Below are 20,818 nucleotides of genomic sequence, written 5' to 3' on the forward strand. Positions count from 1 at the left end.
AACGAGAGAAAAGCTAGAAAGAAGTTCCGGAAAACGTCGGACATAGTACAATTTGGCAGATGGCGTGACAGCTTTAGCTCAGTTCTATGCTCTATACTTTCATAGAGCACGCTCTTATCCGAACTTTATTATAAAGCTAATTCAGCCCGCGTGGTGTTGAATGGAAAACCGTGACTTAAAAGGCTTGTAAATTACCAGTCTTTGGGCAAGTGAATATGCATGATTATTATTTCTTACTTTCTTACTTGATTTTGCTTTATTTGAATATATTTATTTCTCGTTAAATGTGTCCTGTGACGTGGTATTATGTTATGAAACCAATGTGATATATTCTCGAATGACATTTTTGCCAGAATCATAAAACAGGAAAAATGATTTTCTTGATCAAGTTGCTAATTCCCGTTAAACGTACTAATAACGACAGAAACCAATCAAATCTCCAAATATAAAGTTCGCTACACAGAAGCTTTATCTAATTTTTAATGTGCAAATGATACGGCGCGAGCACTCAACGGTGAAAATTAATCGTGAACTGTGAAGAAAAACACTGTGGAAACAGAAGGCGCCTTTTCAGTCAGCATCTGAAACGTGATTTACACCGAAATATTGTGATAAAAATAATTGCTCTGAAAATGTCCTTGTACACCAACGTTCTCTGGCGTTTGAATTAATTTTCAGTATTTTTTTCGTTATCGCCCTACCCACTGAAATAAGTGTTTGTTCCAGAAGCTTATTTGTGGGTATGTTTCTTCCTATAATTGTCTTGGTCTCTTGGAAGCTAAATTTTAAGTAGGCACAGCCTAATTTCGTTGTCTTCTGGCCGATTAAAAAATGCTAAAATCTTTGAGACAAACATATTCCGTGTGAGGAAGAATTCTGGCGGTAATACTTAATCATGTTTGTGTTTTATATATTACTTTTCAATTGAACAAATTGTTCGCTTAATATTCAGGTTTTAGATGAAATAGAAATGAAAATTATATCTTTGTTTACAAAATATAGAACTTCTAGAAAGTGTGAGTGAACTGTAAATTGTTAGTTTACTGTGTGTTAATTGCGATAATTATACTGTTCCTGTAGGATAATCATAGTTTTCAATCAGATTTTAAAACATAGACACGTTTCAAGGCGCTTTTTCAGCCTTGATTTCCTTATCGACCATTGGAAATTTTAAAATTACTTTAAGGTGATTTTTCTTTTCGGTCTTTTCAGCTACATCGGTCAGTTATCGTGAGGCCCACGAATCATGCGGAAATCTAAACTTTTTACTTTTTTATGTACATATTCAAGACATACTATTATTAAAGATCATGATTAGTTTTAACATTCCTTGCTGATACACAATGTAAACATATAACTTCGTACATTTTTTCACCTCAAGTCTTCTCTAATGCCAAACAAACCAGTGCAATAATTTGTGTGCTAACACAGAATATTTTTCAGAAATTTTCTTTTGGATGTTAATAACGACGGCGAAAGAGCCAAACAATAATAACTCTCGATAAGCATACTTCTACCTCCTCCTGATCACAGTGAATTGATTGGTATACTTCCGTTTTTTTTTATTTTTTTTATACATTTTAAGTTTTTAGGACATATAGCAACATAAACTCAATCCATAAATTTGGGTTTCAGCAAGAGATAAAATTGTGCTTGGATTTCTACCATTGCAGTCGGCTGTGAATAGCAACGATCAAGAAGTTAGTTATGAATAGGCAACGCTTTCTAAGTAAAGAAACGGCCTAACTAATGAAGTCGTTCGAATAAACAGCAGTGCTCCCCGAATTTTTTTCAAACATTTTCATGCAATAAAAATTGCAATTAAAATACCACACTTTTAGGAACGAGAAAGTGATAGATTGGTTGACAGAACAAACGATATTGGTCACCTAGGATCAGACATAAATCCGTTGAAACAACTCCACGCAAAAAGAATGTTAAAAAAAAAAATGGCGAAATTTTACATTTTATGGAGAGTGCATGTTTTGTGCTGACTGGACGAGCCGACTTAATGGGAGATAAAAAAAAAACGTCCTTGACCGTTCAATTGAAATGGTCTGCTCAGGTGAACTTATCAAGTTCCAGCCTAATTACAGAAGTAAAACTAGGGGACGCTTTGTTTAAATTGTTCAAAGTTTTTTTAAAATCACATAATTGTGAACATATTCTAAACTAGAAGTATACTTGGCATGGACTCTTGCAACAGAACACTTGACTATTCTCTCAAATATGCTGTTTCGTGATTCTGCTAAATTTATTTACAATATTCATATGAGTCAAAGACGATTATTGGCTGAACAAGATTATATTTTAATCGAATCGTTACGGATTAAAAATTGCGAAGTATTGAACTAATAGCATTTATGTTCGTGAGCTTCTGTATTTTCTCCATATTTGTTCCATTTTTATATGCCATTTTAACCCTCTTTTTCTCGACACATGCAAATGTCAAGGTCAAGCTCAAGATGGGCACTTACTCGTCTGATTACGGGTCAGTGACATAAAACTATTTAATTCCACTGAAGTAATCGATCCGAATGCTTTCTAATAAGCATATTTCTTGCTTATTTCTCATTTTTTGAGGAGAAAACGTGGAAGGCTATCTCAAGCTCTCTGCTATACATGTGTTTTTTTTTTATCCTCCGACTTTTCAGTCTGAGAATAACCTTTTTCCTAATTTTACTTGTAGCTGCACATTGTCTATTTTCAGACAATTTTAGAAAGGTTGTGTAATCCTCTCACAAGTATTTCATTGAAACACATACTTCTCAATCATGGAAATTTAAATAATATTGTTTCCAAGGGGAAGATCTTCTTTTACCATTCCTTAATAAAATTACAGAAACGTAGTTATCTATCAGGAAACGATCGCAGTATCAGTTTGGATAGTTGTGTTACACATCAGTTTCTCGAGTCTCTTTCAGTATCTGGTTTAGCTTGTTTGCCTTCGCCGATTGCCTCTGGGCTTGTATCAGTACTTCTGTGTAACTCAAGCAGGTCGTTTTTTGAGGCGAGGATATCGCCAGAATCGACTTATACATCTCTCGATCGCATGATAAGTAAAGCCGAAATTCATCTCTGAAGTTTTCGTTACAAAGAGTGTAGGCTATTGGGTTAGCTGCACTGTTGGCAAATAGTATAATGTTTGTCACGGCGACCAAATCCCAGAAATGTTCATACTCTGCTCCGTTTCCAAAATCCAGCCAGAGCCACATGAGATTATTCGGCAGAACGCAGACAGCGAAGAGAGTGGTGACTACGGCCAACATGCGTACAACACGCCTCGCCTCTTTTTGACGCTGCGAGTCCACGAGGCCTCGGTCAGAATTAATCAAATTCGTTTTCTGAACGCATTTGCGCATCTCGTGCGCGATTTTAAGGTACGCGAAGGCTATAATCATCAGAGGAGTAACGTATTGAACAAGGAAAAGTGACAAGGTGTAAGCTCTCCGGTAATTCAAATTCTTAGGCCAGATTTCTTCGCAGCTCATTACATTTTGGTCAAGGCGCAACACTAAGATATAAGGAAGAGTGATCAATGTTGATAACACCCATACTGCGGAAATGATAGCTTTTGCACGTGGTTTGGTAAGCTGGCTTCGCAGCGGGTAGACAATCGCCCAAAACCGGTTAAGACTCACAGCCACCAAAGTAAGGATGGAAACAAGCGCAGCAATAGTTTGCAGAGGATACAAAAGCTTGCACATCAGAGAACCATAAATCCATCTGTAATTATTTTCTTGAACTGGTATGTCAAACGGAATGCAGACACAGGTTATTGCCAGGTCAGCCACTGCGAGGTTTAGTATGAAATAATTAGTGACAGTTCGCATTCGGCGTCTTTTTATGATAACAGAGCAGACGAGAGTATTTCCAGAGACGCTTAATAGGAAAATCAAGGCATAAAAGAAAAGTTTGATGACTTTAAACTCAAAGCTTTCGCTTGATGATGTAAACACTTGCGAGGGGTTACCAAAAGCATCCGATGAATTGTTATTGAGGCTGGAGTTCGCCATCATTTCTTGCACCAGTACTGCAACAATGTTTAGATAGGACGTAGACCTCCGATTTCACCGGTTAAGCATTCAATTCTTAGGGCTTCGAAACTTGTTCAGTTCTAGATGAAATGGCCTTCGTTTTCTCAGCGCTGCGATTGACGTAAGGAATAACCATGCACACTGTGTTGGCAAACAAAACAAAGGAAACAGGATTAACTTATATAATCCTTCATCGCAAGTTTAAGGACAGAAATGACTTCCTTGTTGAAGGCATTAAGCGTTCCACAATAGGTTTGTTGATTAGCTTTGGCGTATGTTATGAGGCGTAGGCGTCATTACCTTGACGAAGGAATACAGAAAACGGCTAAATCTTGCAAAAAAAATCTATATCGCAGATTGTGCTACAATCTTCTTTTCTTTTTTCCTCTTTCCTTTAAGAGTGACCTATAGGGTAACCATGGTATTTATCGATTAGTTCGGAAACGCCTTTCTGACATGATATATTTTTTCGGAAACAGCAACTTTAGTTATCACCATTACAGAAACGCCTTTCAAACTTAAAATATATACATTAAGTTTATTTTTTAATTAAAGCTCGTTTGTGTTCCATCTCTGGAGGCAAATAGGAAACGCAAAACTCAATACTACACGCCAGCGGCACTTGCGAATGAAGCACGGCTACTCACGCCTGAAACATGTGAGTCTGTGCTGATTATTATGCAACAAACTCGTTCCATGACTCCTACAAAAGGCTGTTAGGACAGCTGAACCAAATTTTGTTAGATTGCTGCGATTTTTTGTCTGTTTTTTTTTTTTTTTTCACCTGCTGGTTTAAGTCCATTTGTCTTTCCACATACTGTAGATACATTTTTTCACATTGTTATGTAACTGAGGGCACTCACGGGCGGAACGTGAGGATCTGGGGCTTTCACTTTTAAGAAACAAATGCAATCATGGAAGTTGTATGTGGTGCATGTAAATAGCGTACGGCTGTTTATTGTTTTTTTCCTCTTTGGCTCGTTCATGCATGGTCCATAGCTTTTGCGGAGCACATCCCTACCCTGAGAATTTTACATAAATATAGACACTGATCATGAATTGCTAAGCTTCGGCTCTTGTACAGAAACATTATGACCGACTTGATAAACTTAAAACAGTTTTGCCGCTTTTGTAGAGATGCAGTAATAAAGTTCTCGTCTGGAAGGATGTTTCCTTGCTTTTCCACCAGGTGGAAGTCAATGAATTTAAAGATGAAACAGAATACATATTTTTCAGAAAGAAACGCAGCGCATAGGGTCAAAATGACCATAGAACTGTACGTCAGGGCATAAAAATCCATCCCTTTGTAGCTTTAGTGTTAAGTTTCTAATTTCCCTCTAAATCCCATTACTCTCTCTATTGACATTAAGTCCACGTGCACTTACCTCAAAGCACACTTTTGTCGAACATTGCACGCGATCGCTGAAGCTTTGCACAATCTGCTTTGACATAACGACGTTTATTGTCATCCGACACCTCAATGGTAATTTATTTCATAAAAAAAAAAGAGGAACAGCAGCGCACCAGTCTCTTAGTCTGGAGATTAATCCTGTATCTTTTCCTTTTGTTTTTAAGCCAAGCTTTTTTTCTCACTAATGGAATATGCAGTTTACGTCATACTAATCGAATTGTTACTTTTTTCGTCTTTTTGTAAGTCGTTACTGGTCGTCTGTCTCAGTTTCAAGTGAGTAGCATAAATTGTCCTAATGGATGGAGATAGCCAGGTTGTAATTCCTGTCGTTGCAAAGATATTTTCACGGGAAATGGAGGAGTAAAATTTAAATATAAACATATGTATTCGTAGCGCGTGATACGCTTATGATTAACTTTTCCAAACGAGCACAGAATCAAAACTGTCAGTTCACGAAGAGGAAGAGTTTTATTCCTTTATTTTCAAATCTTTTGATCTCAGTTCAAAGAATACGATGCAAGGCAAAAGCTGTATTAAACTAATACAAAATACGAAAATTCCTTTTGAATTCACGTTATTTTTTCTATAACTTTACCTTGCATTAAGACTTTCAAATCCCTGCAAAGTTTTTTCCCGTGCCATGAAAATGCGTGAACACCAAACGCATTTTAAGCACTTGAAATTCGATTGATTATATGCTTGCAAAGGAATCGTTGAAAGTCTTATCACTTATATCTAAAAATAAAAGTCTATTACTGATGAACAGTCTCGATACTTCATGGTGATCCATATGAGGGAAAAAAAGATCGTAATGGTCTTTGTCGTTTGGGCTGTAAGATGTTCATTGCACTGTTGGCAATTGCCCCATCTATTTATAGGTCAACCCTTTTGTCTTAGAGGAAAGACAGGCATGGGATCTTTGTCGCTTTTTCTTTCAATTTATCTATTATTCACTTTCATTTATCTTAGCAAAATAAAACAAAGTGTGGCGCAAAGAGCCTTGTAACAAGATTATCGATATAATTGTATTGAAATCGGTCCACGCTGGATGGCGTGTGAAGGAAAGTTCCGTCTAGACAATGTTATCATGCCCGGAAAATGTTCCAAACTAAAGCCGTTCTTTTTTTATTCAAATAGTGCCGTAGGCTGTTGCCCTTCTCTCCGTGGGTCACCTCTCTTGTCACTAAGCCAGGTGCGGTTAAAAGGTAGTTTGGATCGTGATATTTTCCAGAGATTGCATTTTAGATACCCGGCTGTCAATCTACAATTCCTGAGAGCCATAATGGAACATTTTGATTAGATTTTTCCAACGATCATCAATGATCATCAATGATCATCAATGATCTGTGGAGGAAAATTTTAATGGTTTGGCATTTGCGTTGGGTTCTACGGATGCCTGATGTGAACAGAAGATTTCTAACTGTGCAAACGACTAATCTTCCCCCATATTTTATCTTTGGCAAGTCTAATTGCCTCAATTCCCATCCACAATTACCAATATTCAAGGCAAACGGCGTATTTTTTTTATTCCTTTTCGTACCAGATATATACATTATGAAGAATGCTTTCCACTCAAATTGATGCGTGATAACTAAATGCAATGATGACACAGATTTTGGCCCCCAACCATAACTGAGTCACTGGGAAAAATTTTCGGACGAAAATAATTTTAGGACAATTATATGGTGAGAAATAGCCATTCCTGGCTGCAATATGCTTCTAACTTATTTATGAATTACTCACCGACTTCCTCCTAGAGATAAATTCTTCAATTATATTAGAACAGAACAACTCAGGACTGGTCAGGAGACGTGAGCTTGTTGACTGAACGTCCAACGTAGCCAAGGTAATGTTGCACTTTGAATTTGTTCTTTAAAAAGCCAAGTAATACTTGATCACGGATGGAACGTAGGCCACTACATTCGGCTATACAGGATATACTCTAAGGAAAGGCGAAAGGGCAGCGTTAATGATGTTATCTATCATCTTACCGGCACAGCTAGATACACGCAGGAAAACGACAAATGAAAACAGTGCTTAAGAATTTCACTTTTCAGCATTGCCAATTCTGTTTTGTCGGAATGATGTGGGAGAGATCTAATTTTAGCCTTCAACCACAAGAGCAAATTAGCTCCACAGGCCGACGTTATGACATGGATTGCGAGGTGATAAGGGACATGCATTTTGCGGCTCGATCGAGTTTCTGATAATGCAGGCGTCGGCAATGAAAATAGTCTGCATTGTGTTTGTGCAAATAATTGTGGTCTTGCACCTTAGCAGAATACGTATTTCATTACGGGGATATACCCTGAAATTCTTCGAGTGTCGACTTCATTAGCCCAAAATTTGGAACGATTTGGTCAATATGTTTTTATCAAATGGCTGAACGTGACAATGTCAGCGCAATTTTCACAAACAAAGAGTGCTCAGTTTGAAGTCGCTGATGGCGGGGTCATTCATAGACGATCGCACACCGACGGCGAAAAATCGTTCAGGGGAATTTCAGTTGCTTTAGAAACACTGAATTACAATACTTAACTTCCAAAAGCGTTCGTTGGGCAGAAATTCACTAGCAATACGCGTTGCTCATAAGAAAAGCTTTCCTTTTCTTCTTCTTCAAATATGTTTTGTATTGCTTTATCCATTTATATGTATATTTTTTAGGATCAACGCTAGCAGCAATCTGAAAAATAAGATTTTCCTTTTTTTCCTCGTCAGGGATAAATTAATATTGTGCACGTTTATTGTGCAAGAAAATTAAGGTCAGCTTGAGGTAGTTTTGATAAAAAAAATTAGTGGAGCTGAACGATTGCGAGATTCCAAGGAAAAACGCAATACTCTTTTCAAATAGCGCTCCACTCGTTCTCGCCCGAATAAGTTCCTTTTTCATCCTTATGGTTGCAAAGATTGATTCACAGGTGGAAAATAATAAATCGATATGTATACGATATATATTTATACACATTGTGTGTGATACACTGAGAGAAGAATCAGAAATCATTTTTTTTTTACTGAAAAGGATTAACGTGTCTGTGCTAAACGTGCATGCATTTCCATGTTGCAATTGAAAGTAAATTATCGAGCTCTTTAAAGGTACTGGAACGTCTCCTGATATTAAAGTGGAAAGAAACTAGGATAGAGATGTCATCCGCGATGATGTTTCCCAAAGAATATTGAATACATCACTCATCCTGTTTATTAAAATTCCAACCCATATGGCCTTTTCTTTCTCTTTTCCTTTTTCTTTTTTTTTGCATCCAACACCAGTAACACTTCTCTCTTAAACTAGGTTTTTAAAGATGTCATTCCGAAAGTTTTCTAAATTTTCGTGAAGGCAAAGTTAATCAGTAAATCAAAGAAATGTAATTCATTGTCGGCATATAGCGCTTCAAAGTTAGAAAATTGATCACGCTTTTTAATTTTCTTAACAACAAGAGCGACGAAAATTAACCCAATGCATATTTCAAACAATAGGAAAATGAATATGAAAATCCTGAGTACTTTGTTTTGTACTTTTTCACTCGATGAATGATCTTCCCATAGAGGATGGCATAGTTCAATGAACTTACGGTTACCTAATTCGTACTTTTTTTCGTAAATTGGTTTTATAAATCTGGGAACTGAAAGCTTTAAAGCAGACGCAATTATCAACTGAGAATCCTTTGCACGTGTCATCCTTTTGCCCTTATGACACATACTTCTCTACGTCGTTATCTGGCATCATGATCACCAAACGGTGTACGCCACTGTAACTGATGTGAGTAGAATAACTGATTGGAACTGTCACGTTTTCGCATAATCAACACGAAAGTTCACAATTTTGCTGCTCTAAGGCTTGCTAAAACTTTATCAGTTTGGATCATATTATGCAGATTGAGTATTGTGCTTCGATTTCTATCACCATCTACTGCATGTTTTGTATTATCTCGATGGAAACTTATTCCATGCTTAAAACATTTGCAAGCGGAAAAACAAACTTACAAATTCTTATGAGAAATATAGCTTTTTAGATTAGTGGAAAGTCTACGGCAAATAACCGCATCGCGTTTTGCATTGAATAATGATTTTAAGTGTTCTCTTATGGAAACCTTGATGATTTAAATAGAGCAAAATTGTCTGTTTCTTCCAGAATGAAAAAAAAATGTGAGCTTTGTCTTTTTAATAGACCCATTTTTTAAGGTTTACTTAGATGTGAGCAAATATTAGTTCATTTGCCTCGCGTCAGGCTTTTTTCAACACACTTAGGACAAAACACTAGGCTTTTCTTTTCTATGATTAATACAATCGCGATTTTTAATCATGAAAATGGCCTTTTTTCACCGCTTGCTTTAAAGCACAATATGCTGGTACTGAAGTTTTTAGGTTAGAATTAATTTTCACGTAGAATGCGTTTGATGTTGATGGGTACTGCATCGTTATACCAATATCGATGTTTATATCAAGTTTAGCGTAATTTTTTATCAGCGTAATGCTTTATTGATCTTCCATATCCTGAATCCTTATCAGCCAAAGCACCTTTCGGATCAATTGAATGCTACACATGTGGCTAGAGTTGGAATAATCGCTTCTCCTGCCAAATCCGCCGAAAGCCTGAGTGCATTCACTTTATGATAAAGTGATCCCAAATTTTTCATGTACAAATGAAGCTGAAGCGATGATGCCATGATCTTGGAATGCAAGAAACGCTCGGCCGTCAACATCACTTAACTGATCCTCATATTGTTCGTTATTAGTCAGGTATGTCACTCTGTAATTTCGTCGATGATGTAAGCGAAACAAGACTCATGTTAAAAAACTCCAAATATATTTTAACTCGAAAGGTGGGATCAAAAGGAACAATCACTCATATAACAGGGGCAACACGGAACACAAACTGATTATAATGAAGTAAATTTTTTTATGAAAATAAAATAAAAGAAGAAGAAGAACGAATTAGTTTTAAGAGAATAATCGAAAAAAGGGGAAAAAAAAGTACTGACGAATGCGAGTCATCAACTCAATTTTTCGCCTCAGGTCATTCGGCTTTTTGAATAGATACCGACAATGTACTGATCTTTGTTACCTTCTAATAATCGGAAGATATATTAAACATTAGAACTATCCTTCTTCCATCAACAACGTTTGTATATAGGCGCGAAGGAAACTAACAATGCCAAATTTAGTCGAGTAAGCTAATTCCGTGTTGACCTTCGCGTTCAATTCACGAGGCAATTACAAATAAATAAAGCAATGATCTGCCTGAAACGATAAGAAAATTTCCCGCGCTTCTTGTGTTTTTGTCCCTATAAAAATGAAACCAAGGTCTTACTCCGTGAACAGTTTAGTGACTTTCAGTTTGTGGTTATGCTTTTAAATAGAGTTTAAAGAAGGGTATGCTCTACGTGCCAGAACTCATAATCTCAACAGATTTTAATATGATGACTACAAATTCATATTTAAACCTGATCTTTAAAGATTAAATTCAATTTTTTTATGCGTATGCATCAGGATATGAGGAAATTTTTCTCATGAACAAAATGAACGCCAAAAACAAATTTTTCTAGGGTACAATTGTCCTTTGATCGTGCAAACATTTCTACAATTTTGAAAAGCTACTCACATATTTTGCATTGAGACGTGTCTTGCATTTAAAGTTGTGAGGTAAAAGCTAGTGTTTCTGTAGTAACTGGAGTAAGGGAGTCCCATCAACAAACCAAACAAACAATGCTTTCTTGTATTCATTAGTTTATTTAGTTATTTAGTCAACATTCATTCATTTTTCTTGGAAACTTTTCAACCTAGTTGACGTCACGACCCCCAGTAGCGTATTCACCAGGCATCGCGTACATTGATTTCTCATGACTTGTAAATTACAAAGCGGTTTCAAGATAATTTGCAAAATAACTTGAACCACCGGGTTCCAACCACTACACTTGCTTTTGGCCCCGGTAAACGTTTCTGTCCGAAGGTTGAGAACATTTTCAAATTTGTGTCTGGAACTTTAAAACAGGTTCAATGCCTTCGTTTTATCTATAATTCAAGTTCAACTGAGACAGTTGACATTATTCACTTCGTAGAGTGAGAGACCATCCAAGCTAAGGTGGCCCCGGACTATAATCTACTGTTCGTGAGATCGTACAAACCACTCAAATCGTCTAAGAGTCACCAAAACGTTTTTCTAAAGATAACCTTCCTTTTCTAAATTCTGATCCACAAACGTTTAATAATCCCGCGTGTTGTTCCTTACCCTCTTGAAGGAAATAAAGTTATAGGCTTGGCGGCGGGATGGCTAATAATAATAGTAAAGGAAATTGTTTCGAGAAAAAATATAAAGTTAAAAAAGGAAATTATACCTAAGCCCATTTGAATTTAATCATCCTAGAGTTTGCATTTTCGGCCAACAGAACAAGATATGTTGTGTGAATACGTTTTGAGTTAATTAGATGGATCGGTGCAAAACTGAGTAGAATACAAGATAGAATCGTTTTAATATCATCTAGCAATCGGAAGCAATAGGACGTATAACAATAATCGAAGTAATACCTCAAAAGGTATTTGCTTTGCAAATTCAGAGTCGGCTCACTTCAAAGCGATTAAAAATTCTTTTTTTATTTTGCACATAAAAGTTTATGGATGTCATTAAATTTGTTAAATATAATTTCGATAGTTTTGAAGTTATAACCTTGGGAAAGGTGAATGATTCAACTTACTAGTAGTAAATAGTTAAAACGAAAACGTGACAAACGTGACTCATTTTCATTGACGAGAAGTTTCGTTGGCGAGTCAAACGTAATCCACCTACGTGTTACTGCGTTACGTGTTAGTCAATATTGTGAGTCAAGGAAGCAACATGTCACCTCTTTTGTTTGAGTTTAGGCGGTGTAAACGAGCTTAACACCCTTGATAAGGGGAGCATTTACATGCTAAGCCGCGTTCTCAACTCTGAACAATAAAAAGAGGATTCGCGCTTTCTGAAACGCTAAATTGGGAGTCAGTCTTCGCTCCATCAAGGTAAGGCGTTTTTGGTCGCTTAAAGTATTGTACAGAAAGAGCACGGGAAGAAATTTAACTCAATTAGCATGCGAATATCAATTAACACGCTGGCATGTTATTTCCTTATTGCCTTAGTTTATAATGCCGGGCAGCATAGTTTACTTGAAATATCAAATCTATTCTCATTGACACCTTTTGTCAAATAATCTTTGAAAATTGTTCTGCCTTCGACTAAGTGCGTGTCAGGTTAAAATCGAAGTTAGCAACCTTTGTGTGTGCCTTTTAACGTCGTGTTTATTTTTCCGCAAAAATAAAATTTGATTTATCAGTTTGTTAAAATAAGACATCTCATGGCACAATGATGTTAGTGAAAACAATTACCGCTTACCTAGAAGCAGGTTTAATGCCCTCTTCGCCGAAATAAACAAACAAAACAAAAAGCAACAACAAAAGAGCGTTGATGATAGTAATAGAATAAGAAATTCATTGTAGCATGAAATTTCCAGTTAAACTACTATTATAGAATATAATCGAGTACTCGTATTCCTCGTAAGAAAATTCAACATTTTTAAGAGTAACCATAAATGGAAGAGAAACTATTAAAAGGAAACGAAACTGACGATGGTAGGTAAAAGTGCCTGTAAGAGAAATAATAATGATTGTCACAATAGCAATAATCATAGCAATACTAAGAATAATATGGGAAATGAAATTAATAAATACGATTTTTCTAGCTCTTGCAAATGACAACTTCAATCAAATAGGCCCGCCATACGCAACAATAGTGTTCTTCAAACTACAATCAGATTTTCACAAAAATTACTTGTACATCAGAAAGAGCGCCTTCCAGGTAAATAATTTCATAATTTATAATTTAATTTTTTACAGCTTCAAATTTTTTTGTGTGTGTTTTTTGTGTCTTCGTTTTTCTTCCTTTGTATAATTTACTTTAAATCAGTTTTTTATTAAATGGACACAACACTAGGGGATTATTCATCGAATCGAGAGCAGCAATGTTAGCTGACTGTAGGAAGAAGATTTGAGGAAATATACTTTTGGAGACAAGAGCAGCAGAAAACGCGTATCCGATTGATAAGCATACCTCGGTACAAAATGTCATAATGGAAACGAGGTAATTGATCGAAGGGCCACAATTACAGTATTTACGGTTATAAAAAGCATTCTAAAGCTGTAGGCGAACATATTTCTTTCACACCACAAACTCACCAGTCATAAACAAGATCAAAGAGAGACCTTATTTTTTTGAAGTGTTAGGACGATGTCAATCATCTTTTCTTTATTTGCAGGTCAATAATCTGTGTCGTATTCCCTTGATGTCTTTCAAATGTTTCAATTGCTTAAAGCATTCTAATTCACCAAAAGGGACTAAATGTATTATTGTGCTTCACGCTGAAAATTACAACGTATTCTTGGAAGTAATATAAGCTTTTAAAAGGCTAATGTGAACCTTGCTTTTATTAGTTTCTCTCTGAGCGGCTTATTATTGCCTGGCAAAACAATATGTCGTTCAAAAAACAGAAATAAATAAGCCATTTATATAAAAATTCTTTTAAAAAGTATCCTCTTTCTGAAGCAAATTTAAGCGAATACAAATCAAATTAGGCTTATCTGACCTGAAACTGAGAAGAAGGCTTGCAATTCGATCCATCGTTTTGAAATTAGGAAACCGAAAACAATCCATGTACCGCCAAATCTTAATCTAAACAGCGGGTGTTCAAAAAAAATATATTGCCAAGCTCTTTTTGTTTTGATACATTTTCTTGTTCATTTCGTATTCAAATTTGCTCCATGTTACATATCACAGTAGTAATTGTTTTTAGTCGGCAGACGCGTTTTCATGTGTTTACGATCATGTTCCACCAATTTTATGTGGACAACTCTGAGTAATGACTTCAAACTCATACTTGAAGAATCTCAAAAACTGACATTTTGCGAAGGAAAACTTGTCTCCATAAACACATCAAGCAAATGTTTTACTAGATATTCTTTGACACGATCATTACTTTGCTTATGCAGCCGGTTTGACTATGACAGTTGTTTTATTTGAGGTAGCCAAAACTTCGGCAAACAAATGTGTCCAATTTCATGCATATTCTTGTTCAATACGCCGCTCTTTAAATTATACTTCTAATTTGCCAGACACATCATTTTGAAAGGGCAGTAAGGCGAATAACCTACATCTTGGAGGGCGCTTTTTTCAAGTAAGCAACTTTAATTTTGGGTAATTGTATTTACAATTATCATTTCCCAGTCAATCGGGTAACCGCGTTCAAAAGTGGACATCTAACTGTTATTCTCACGCAAGAATCGTACAGTGATTTGCATTTTATGTCCGCTATCATCCCGAGTTTCTAAGTAGGTTTTTGTGTGAGCTCGATTCCAATTGTTTTCTGACACTTTGAAATTTCCGTTCACGAGACGATTCTGGAAAGTGGGAATGATAGTCGATTGACAACGCGCACAATAAAGAAGATTGCGGAAATGATCCCTAATGCTAAGGAAATTCGAGAAGATTCTTGTGATGGGTAGTTATTCAATATTTAAATTATGATTCGAAATCCATTTTGGCTATGAGAGTTGACTCAACATTGAGAGAAAGGACCGTGGCGTCTGAAGAAACAAAGGACTTGTAGCATGCGTTCAATATATTTACTGTGTAATAAGCCAGCTTATATACTCAGCCAGCAATAATGTTACTCGGTGCACCTTTATTATGGAGAATATTTAATGGTTTCTAGAATAGTTAGCCATGAAGGATAGCTATAAGTTAAGTTTGCAAATCCTTCGATAATGAATAATAAATGATACTGGCTAAACCACTTAGTAAACAAATCATCTAACCTATTCACAATCTTAGAATGGGTAAGAACATTTCTTCTCCATGATAATGAAAAAAAAAAAAAGAAAGAAAAGACTGAAAAAAAAAAAAAAAAGATCCTTTTAGCGTGATCCACAATGACTTTCATGAAACACATTTTGTCCCACTATTTTGTGTTGGCTTAGGACCGGAAAGTCTCTTTTGGTTTATCGTCAGGCAAATTTTTAAGGTCGCATGAATCGATCTGCTAAACTCATCCGGGCTTTACGTTTCCCCTAGGGGAGAACAAACAAGAAGAAAAGTTAAAGTGAATGTTACAGTTGACATGGCAAAATGAAAAATATGCAAAAAAACGGACCGTCTTAATCAAATTTTGTAACCTGTCACAGGTTGGATTTCATTCTTAAACAATATCTGAGTGCGAATGTCTCGACGCTCGGTCTCTCTCGTATATTTTGCTTAATAGTCGAAGTTAGAATTAAACGTTGAACAAATTGCACTCCATTTCTGATGATAAAGCAAGAAAATATTGGCATGATGCTTTGATTAATTTAAAAGAAGTCCTTCATTATATATTGTAAATAAATTTTTCAGTGTGTTTTATTACACTTGAAACAGCCTAAAAGAAAAGCTTCTTATTTCACCTACATTATTGATACAGATTTCAAGGTATATGGCAAATAACTGACGAAAAGTGCATGCTTTAACGAAATTTACTACGACTGACTAGCGATGTCCATCGGCGCAGTTAGCGGAGAGTTACAGACCTGCCATTAAATATGAAAATGACATCGGTCTAACACTCGTCTGTCTCAGCAGGTTCACTTTAAAACAACGATTCATAAATGCGTTATTGGTCAACTTTGTGTCATATCACACGGTATTATCTCTGATAGCTACTTCCCGTGTTTCCTCTGTTTTCACTCTTGATTCTATTTTTAGCTTTTTTTTTTTTATACGATTTCTTTGACGAACAGGAATTAGAATCGTTGCGGCTGGCGGCCCTGAGTTCGGGTTAGCTAAATTTCCCTGCACGTCAAAAAACCCAAATTTTTCTAGTTTGATATTTTTTGTTTTTTATTTTGTTTGTTTGATTATTTGCTTTATGATTTCGTTTTCTTTTGGTTGGTTTGTTTGTTTTCGCTCTATATTAGCGACAACTTAAAGATTTAGAGGGAATGTCATTTCGACCAGCAAGAAGAATTTGAGTAGAAAACCCTTTCATTTGTAAAGACAAACGAAAGGATTAATCAGAATAATGAAAATAAAAAGACAGAAAAACGAAAGAAAGGTTGGCAAGAGAAACACTATAGAAAATATATTTTTTCCAATAACACTTCGGCATTGAACTTTAAATTTTTAATAAGTTAATAGCTCTGTGTGGTTTTGTGTGGCGCCCAAAAAATTAAAGTAATTTATATACAGCAGGCATCAAAAAGTGTAGCGTATCGTTGATACGATTTTTCTTCGACGCCGTAAAGAAATTGGGACTTTTAGCGGTAATCCATAGCTAAATCTTGGCTATAGTTTGATTACTTTGATGACTGATTAAGAAAATGCACTCGAGAATTAAATGTTTTAATGATATGAAAGTTTCCTATCGATATTGTTTACACTCCAGTGGTGAAGCAGTTACAACTGCACTTATGAAACATTTATTCGCCTTGCAGATCCTGGTGGTTGGTGATAAACAGCCAGAAGACATCTTAACTGAGGAAAAAAGATCGTCGGGTTTTCATGAAGATGACAAATTCAACTTCAAACAATTTGATTTTCAATCTCACGAAAGAAGGACTTGGTGGCATCTCGAGCAATGTCACTCAAGAGTCCAATGAAAGCCAAGTAAACATTTACTCAAAGGCCTTGAAGCTCGCTTTGTATACAATCATCTTTCTGGTCAGCGCTATTGGAAACATTCTTGTCTGCATCATCATATTCAGGAAGCGAAGGATGAAGACGGTCACAAATTATTTCATTCTCAATCTGGCTTTCGCCGATCTGACTCTCACGCTGATTTGCATCCCATTTGACATACCTGTTCAAGAGATGAATTACAGGTGGCCTTACGGGTCGTTCATGTGTGGTGTCCTTTATCCGCTTCAGACTATGTCCTTATTTGCATCAGTGTTCACACTAACAGCGGTTAGTCTGACTCGTTACTGGGCCATCCTGCACCCATTAAAACGTCAGCTTAGCACCACCAATGCTAAGTGTCTGATTGCAATTATTTGGCTGCTGGCCATAGTACCTGTCTCTCCTTACATAAATGTTCTGGGAATCGGCGAAACCGGGTCATGCGACGAAACCTGGAAAAACGTTCACAGCAGGAAGGTTTACACCGTGTTCCTCTTTGTTGCACAGTATGTTGTTCCTCTGAGCATTATCGCCGCAGCGTATGTAAGCATTGGTAGGGAGTTAGGTAGGAAGAAGTCGGACACAGAAAACAGATCCCTTCAACATGCCAAGAACGAAGAAGCAGCCAAAGTTACTCGCATGTTGGTTGCTGTAACGATTCTGTTCGCAGTTTGCGTTCTCCCCACCAATATCATGTGGTTATGGCTGGACTTTGGCAAAGCCGAGGAGGAATTTCCAGAATTTTGGGAGCTGGTGGCATTTTGCAACATTCTAACTTTTGCTAACAGCGCTGCCAATCCAGTGTGCTACACCATAACAAACGCAAATTACCGAAAAGAAATCAAGTATCTTCTGAAAAGATGGTTCAACGGGCGAGAAGCAGGTTCGATAAGATCTGACCATACGAGAATGCTAGACGTTTCCAAAGACCAAAGTTTCAATCGAATGACAGTTGATACTTCAATGTAAAAACTCACACTTGTACTGGGATCCCTCGTTCAAGTGTTCATTTTTAAAAGCTGGGGCCAAACTGAAGACTCTATAATATTCCCCTCGTGGTAAGATTCACTCATTAATGCAATGTTTTTTTTTGTCGGAACGTCAATTAAGAAAATTACTCTCTAGGCTCTTCTCTCCGTATCTCAACGGTTTTCAATGCCTACATTTTGCAAAAAAAAAACCGGAATCCTATTTTTAATTATTTATTTATCTTTTTTTTTTCACTTCAGCCTGACTAAGGTTACCGATGCTACATTTCGGGTTTTCAGTGCAAATTTACCTTATTTTAATTTTGCATGATAAGTGATTGCTTTTTTCCACCCGAATTCATGTCTTAGCAAGTTACCTACTAGATAAATCAGGACCAAGCAACCCTGGAGGTTTCATTCCTGCTGGTATCACTAGTTTTAACAGGTAACCGGTCAAGTCGCCCAAAACCTGAGTCATGTTGCCCGAAATTTTAGTAATGTCGCCCGAAAAAAAAAAGTCAAGTCGCCGGAAGAAACAAATACTAAAAAGATCAGAATTTCAGACTGTCAATAGGCAATAACGTTGAGAAATTTTTTATCGCTAAAACGCTCTATGTTTCCGACAACACCATGAAGATTCTTAAAGTGTTGTTCGTTCCTAACAACAAAGGGAAACTTTGTTCATTTCCAACAACAAAATGCAGCGTTGTTCGTTTGGTATGTAATCGTTTCTTACTCACGGACGTTTCGTTTCGGGAAGCGTTCTCCGTTTCTGCCAAAAAAAATGAAGCGTTGTTTATTTGGTATGTACTCGTTTCTTCTCACGGATAATTCGAAAGTTTGGGGAACTCTTTCTTGTTTCTTAAAATGCCATGAAGACTTTGACTACACAGAAATCGATGGTATGGTCAGAATTGAAATATGTTTGAGTAATGACTCTAAAGCGTTGTTCGTTTCTAACAACAGAGGGAAGCGTTGTTTCTATAACAAAAAATGCACGGATGCAGCTTAACATACAAGTAAAGTTCTGTTGTGTCTACTTGTGACTTTCTTAACAATAACAGATGAAAACACCTGGTAAACGAACGTCGATTGTTACGGTAAAAGGTAAAGCGAGTAACATACAAACGCAACTAACTTGTTGCCTTGCGCAAGGTAGTGTGATATTTTTAAGATAACAGTCTCTTGTTTATGCTTGTGACTTTTTTCACAGTAGTAGTCTGATAGCATCATTTCCCACAGGATCAGAATAGGCAAAAATTATGTAGTTGCGCACTGTTTCCTCTGGCGGTATATATATTTTGGCGGTATGTATATTTTGGTATTTTTTGTATATTTTGTATTATTTATTTTATCTGGCGGTATGTATGTTTTGATCCGATCAAAGTATATATGAAGAGGGTAAAGCTAGCTAAAATACGAATACGAACTGATCAAAATGAGCATTCATCCTAGCATTGAGTGTAATGATGAAGTTAGACCAAGTCAACAAGCCCTACAGTGCGACGATTACGGTCTATCATGTGGCCTTTCTGACCATATGATCGATTTCTGTGTAGTCAAAGTCTTCATGGCTTTGTTAGAAACCAAGAAAAAGTTTCTCAAGCTTACGAAATGTCCGTGAGTAAGAAACGAGTACATACCAAACGATCAACACTTCATTTTTTTGTTAGAAACGGAGAACGCTTCCCTTTGTTGTTAGAAACGAACAACGCTTTTAGAATCGTTACTCAAACATATTTCAGTTCCGAGCATACAATCAATTTCTGTGTAGTCAAAGTCTTGAGTTCATGGTATTGTTAGAAAACAAGAAAAAGTTTCTCAAGCTTACGAAACGTCCGTGAGTAAGAAGCGATTACATACCAAACGAACAACGCTGCATTTTGTTGTTGGAAATGAACAACGTTTCCCTTTGTTGTTAGGAACGAACAACACTTTAAGAATCTCCATGGTGTTGTCGCAAACAGAGAGCGCTTTAGTGATAAAAATTTCTCAACGTTATTGCCTATTAACAGTCTGAAATTCAGATCTTTTTAGTATTTGTTTCTTCGGGCGACTCGACTTTTTTTCGGGCGACATAACTAAAATTTCGGGCAATATGACTCAGGTTTCGGGCGACATGACTTCGGGCGAGATGACTCTCGGGCGACTTGACTATAAACCGTTTTAACAAACTGCTCTCTACAATTAGAATAGTGAACGAATATCAGTAAGAGACATAGGAAGTACACAGTTGGTAAAGTATATAAAGTTACTTAAAAGAGACTTAATAAAGGTAATGAATAAGAAATGACTTGAAGAGAGATTTGCTGAGGAAAATGTATGAAAAACGCCTTGAGCGTTCGAAATCTTCGTATGGGACGAAGAACTTTTACAATCAAATGAACGACACAAATGGGGTGAATGTCAACCATTCACTTTGTTTAACCTAATACCAATAATAGTACTTTAGTTCGCTGACTCTACTGGCTGCAACATTAACAAACTATCTAGAAAACTTCTAAGCTAAGCTTGATTTTCTCATCATGCATTGTGGGAGGCAGCATAAATTTTCTCTATGCTTTCAAGCCTATAAGACCTAAAATCGCAGAATCGACGGATCGGTGAATACTCACTCTATAACACTAAAAGACGAATATTCCTAATGTGGGCGAAATACGGCTAGTACAATATCGCGGGAATGAACATATTGTGTAAAATTCGACGTCAGCGGGCGACTCATATGTCTATAGAAGGT

At 36.6% G+C, this 20,818-nt stretch overlaps 2 protein-coding genes across 5 annotated transcripts; one reads left to right on the forward strand and one right to left on the reverse strand.

The window, feature by feature from the left end:
- Positions 1-2,289: 2,289 nt before the first annotated feature.
- Positions 2,290-7,547, reverse strand: LOC113682057 (QRFP-like peptide receptor). Its single transcript, XM_027199207.2, has 2 exons — positions 7,192-7,547; positions 2,290-4,178 (listed from the first exon to the last, which is right to left on the reverse strand). Exon 2 carries the CDS (start codon positions 4,017-4,019, stop codon positions 2,895-2,897), a length of 1,125 nt encoding a protein of 374 aa, XP_027055008.2. The 5' UTR covers positions 4,020-4,178; positions 7,192-7,547; the 3' UTR covers positions 2,290-2,894.
- Positions 6,793-20,371, forward strand: LOC113682095 (neuropeptide FF receptor 1-like). Of its 4 annotated transcripts, none has more exons than XM_089208594.1 (2): positions 6,793-7,294; positions 16,930-18,237. In XM_089208594.1, exon 2 carries the CDS (start codon positions 16,997-16,999, stop codon positions 18,080-18,082), a length of 1,086 nt encoding a protein of 361 aa, XP_089064720.1. In that variant the 5' UTR covers positions 6,793-7,294; positions 16,930-16,996; the 3' UTR covers positions 18,083-18,237. The 4 variants fall into 4 exon arrangements, with proteins under 4 accessions (XP_089064720.1, XP_089064723.1, XP_089064722.1 ...); XM_089208597.1 differs by lacking the exon at positions 6,793-7,294 and adding an exon at positions 9,978-10,185 and having other exon boundaries at positions 16,930-19,115; XM_089208596.1 differs by lacking the exon at positions 6,793-7,294 and adding an exon at positions 12,307-12,438 and having other exon boundaries at positions 16,930-20,371.
- Positions 20,372-20,818: the final 447 nt, after the last annotated feature.

This window comes from Pocillopora damicornis, chromosome 6 (assembly GCF_964200805.1).
Source record: "Pocillopora damicornis chromosome 6, jaPocDami1.2, whole genome shotgun sequence".
NCBI classification, from domain to species: domain Eukaryota; kingdom Metazoa; phylum Cnidaria; class Anthozoa; order Scleractinia; family Pocilloporidae; genus Pocillopora; species Pocillopora damicornis.